General features: G+C 52.9%; 1 protein-coding gene across 1 annotated transcript; it reads left to right on the top strand.

The window, feature by feature from the left end:
* Window positions 1-2,453: 2,453 nt before the first annotated feature.
* On the top strand, window positions 2,454-3,059 carry ARL11 (ADP-ribosylation factor-like 11). Its single transcript, XM_010158379.1, has one exon. The coding sequence runs from the start codon at window positions 2,454-2,456 to the stop codon at window positions 3,057-3,059; it is 606 nt and encodes a 201-aa protein (XP_010156681.1).
* The last annotated feature ends 367 nt before the right edge of the window (window positions 3,060-3,426 follow it).

The following is a 3,426-nucleotide window of genomic DNA, read 5'->3' as shown; positions in this document are numbered from 1 at the left end:
AACAGATTAAGAATCCCAACAATGATTTAACTTATTTTTAAAAATGGAGAACTCAGACAAATGGGTAACCCTTGGGCAGCAGCATGCCCTGCAGTGTCTGCAAACACTTCCCTGAAGGATTGGGATCCGCCGCACATCGCAGTTCTCTTTTTTTAATTCCCATCTAGAGAGCTTTCTGTCCTTTTTCCATTTACAGACTGGTTTCCAAAAAGGTCACACATGAGCATATACTGCCTGATTTACCCCATGCGTGGCGGTGCGTTTATACTGTTAGATTAACCCTGCAACAGCTGCTGTAAATTAACATTAGCTTTTGAATTCATAGAATCACAGAACGGTTTGGATTGGAAGGGACCTTAAAGACCATGTAGTTCCAACCCCCCTGCCATGGGCAGGGACACCTTCCACTAGACCAGGTTGCTCAAAGCCTCATCCAGCCTGGCCTTGAACACTTCCAGGGATGGGGCATCCACAGCTTCTCTGGGCAACCTGTTCCAGTGCCTCCCCACCCTCTCCAGGAAGAATTTCTTCCTGATAGCTAATTTAACCCTCCCCGCTTTCAATTTAAACCCGTTACCCCTTGTCCTGTCCCTACAGGCCCTTGTAAAAAGTCCCCCCCAGCTTCCTTGTAGCCCCTTCAGGTACTGGAAGGGGCTATAAGGGCTCCCCGGAGCCTTCTCTTCTCCAGGCTGAACCAGCCCAACTCTCTCAGCCTGTCCCCGTAGCAGAGGTGCTCCAGCCCTCTGAGCATCTTCGTGGCCTCCTCTGGACTCGCTCCAAGTGGTCAATATCCTTCTGATACTGAGGGCTCCACAGCTGGATGCAGCACTCCAGGTGGGGTCTCACCAGAGCAGCGTAGAGGGGGAGAATCCCCTCCCTCGACCTGCTGGCCACACTTCTCTGGATACAGCCCAGGATACGGTTGGCTTTCACCTGGAACCTGACCATAGCAACATATTGTACATACCCACCAGCTGCACAAAGGTCCTGGAGGCTCTTGGTGCCAACCAGCTCTGTGGGTTAACTAGGGGAGAGACACGTATCACAGGAATGTCCTGCTCAGCATGGTCTCTAGGACCCCTTGCAATCCTGTGCAGCCTCTCTGGGTTGGACTCCTTGTTTTGTTTCATTTCTTATTCTTCTTCCTTTCTTTACAAGATGGAAAACTGACACATCTTGCCCCCAGAGTAAGAAATACGCCTCTGGTCAGCCATCAGTGACCCAGTCACTGACCAGACAGTCCCCTCCAAGTGCTGACCTTCATCCCCAGCAGTGGCGGCTTGCGGCACGGAGGAGTCATGCGGAGATCATCGCTGGGGAAACTGCAGACACGTGGAAGTCCCCCGAGGTCCCAGGGAAGTGCAGATGAATCACATTTCCTTTTTCATCCTCAAATTAAGGTGGCTGGAGAGTAGCTCTGCGATAACGCAACGATGCGAGATTTACAGTGGCTTTCTGCATGCGTCTGAGCAGCCTTTTAGGAGCAAAACCTGATAAAGAAGGTAAATACCGCCTTTGGTGGGTCTCTGCCTGGCTGCCATCAGCCACTCTTACACAAGTGACTCTGGGAGCTGTTTCAGCAGCACATTTTTGCCTCTGGCTTGTAAAGTTCAAGCGGTGCTGTCTTGTTAAACATTTTTCCTTTCTTATTAAGGACTTTTTTTACCCCCTCAAGCCACAGACGACTGACTTGGCTTCACTTACAAGAGTTAAAATGTAGTAAATACTTTGATGTAAAGGATTTTATAGATTTTCACCCCGGGGGAGGTGTTTTGGCTGGTCGCATTTCAATGACACATTAAAAACCCAAGCTTGTGTGGGTTTTTTTAGGTTGCTGTCGTTACCGTCTGTGCAACAGGTAGTGAAAGCTGATGCTGCGGAGGTTGGTTTTGTACTTTCTACCTAAAACCTGGCAGAAAAATTGTCCGTTGTCTTGTTGCTCCTGTTTAAATCCACACCCTTGAGCTGTGATTCAGCAAATTCCCGGAGTAACTCTGGTCTGAAACCCGGGTTCCTCCTTGTCCTGCCCTGCCGGGGGTGGATTTCCCTTAGAGAAGCCAATGAACAGAAGCTCATTTATTTCGGTATGCGATGGGGAGGAAACTCACTCCACCATCTCCCCACCTCTTCCTGCAAAATGTTGGCTCTCTTGCGCACCGATCACTTCAGGTCACAAATGAAAATGGAAGTTTAGCGGCAGCGGGGCTGGAATACAGAAATTGTTGTTTCCGACGGCACTCCCTGGCTCTGCTCCACACCTCATAAATAATAGCTCTCACTCATTTTAGCTACGAAGAGACGCAAAAGCGAGCTGCCGTGTTTTAACTCAGCAAACCTAAGGTGCTCTCTTGGAGAGGCAGAACGTAGCACTCCATTATCAACTGACATTATCGAGGAAATATGCTTGCTTTCTTTGGCTGAGATTTTTTTGCCACGGATGTGACAGCATCTTGATGGGGAAGCTGATCTCCAAAGGCCAACGCAAAAGAGATGCTCGAGTTGTCATGCTGGGGCTTGACTTCGCTGGCAAATCCACGCTTCTGTACAAACTGAAGAGCGGCCGGGCTGTGGAGACCTGCCCGACAGTGGGCTTCAACGTGGAGTCTCTGCAAACGCCTTGTGGCATACCCTTCACCCTCTGGGACGTCGGCGGACAAGGCAGCCTGCGGGAAAGCTGGCCAGACTACCTGGAGGACACCAACACCCTCGTCTTCGTGCTCGACAGCACAGACGCGGCCCGGCTGCCTGAAGCAGCAGTGGCACTGGAGGAGGCGCTGAGCCACCCCAGCATGGCTGGCGTCCCTGTCCTCCTCCTGGCCAACAAGCAGGAGGTGCCCGGAGCGCTGGCTCCCGCCGAGCTGGGGGAGAGGCTGCAGCAGGGGCTGCTGGCGGGGCGTCACTGGGGGCTGCGAGGGTGCAGTGCCCACACCGGGCAGGGCCTGCAGGAAGCCCTGGCTGTCCTGGGAGAGCTGCTGAGGGGTGTGGAGCAGAGCTCCCCTTCCCACGAGCAGCCCCTCACAGGGCTGGCAGGGAGGAGGCAAGCCCCAGGGCAAACTTGAACCTTGAGCGGACCCTTCCCACCTGTCGCTGCCCACAGGTTTGCTGTGGAGGATCCCAGCCTCCAGGCGCCTCCTAAAATAAGCAGACCTACACTTGGTGCATGGCACGCTGAAAAACACTGAGCCACTCGCCACCAACACCCACCAGGAAGACCTCTGAGCAAAACTCCCGCCATGCAGCATGTTTGGTTCCAACTCTTGGACTCTTATCACCGGCCGCAGCTTGTCGTGCAGTCTCCAGGCTCTGCTCATCCACCGTGTGCGTATCCAGCGCTTCAGCAGGGACATTTTTGCCCAGAGCGATGCAAATGGTTCCAGACATGCGCACAAGGCACAGAGGGGGTTATTTTCTTTCTGTGCTCCCAGC

Source organism: Eurypyga helias, unplaced genomic scaffold (assembly GCF_000690775.1).
Source record: "Eurypyga helias isolate BGI_N326 unplaced genomic scaffold, ASM69077v1 scaffold12009, whole genome shotgun sequence".
Lineage (NCBI taxonomy): Eukaryota > Metazoa > Chordata > Aves > Eurypygiformes > Eurypygidae > Eurypyga > Eurypyga helias.
Note: the sequence above shows the minus strand (reverse complement) of the source record. Positions and strands in the feature narration are given on the sequence as shown.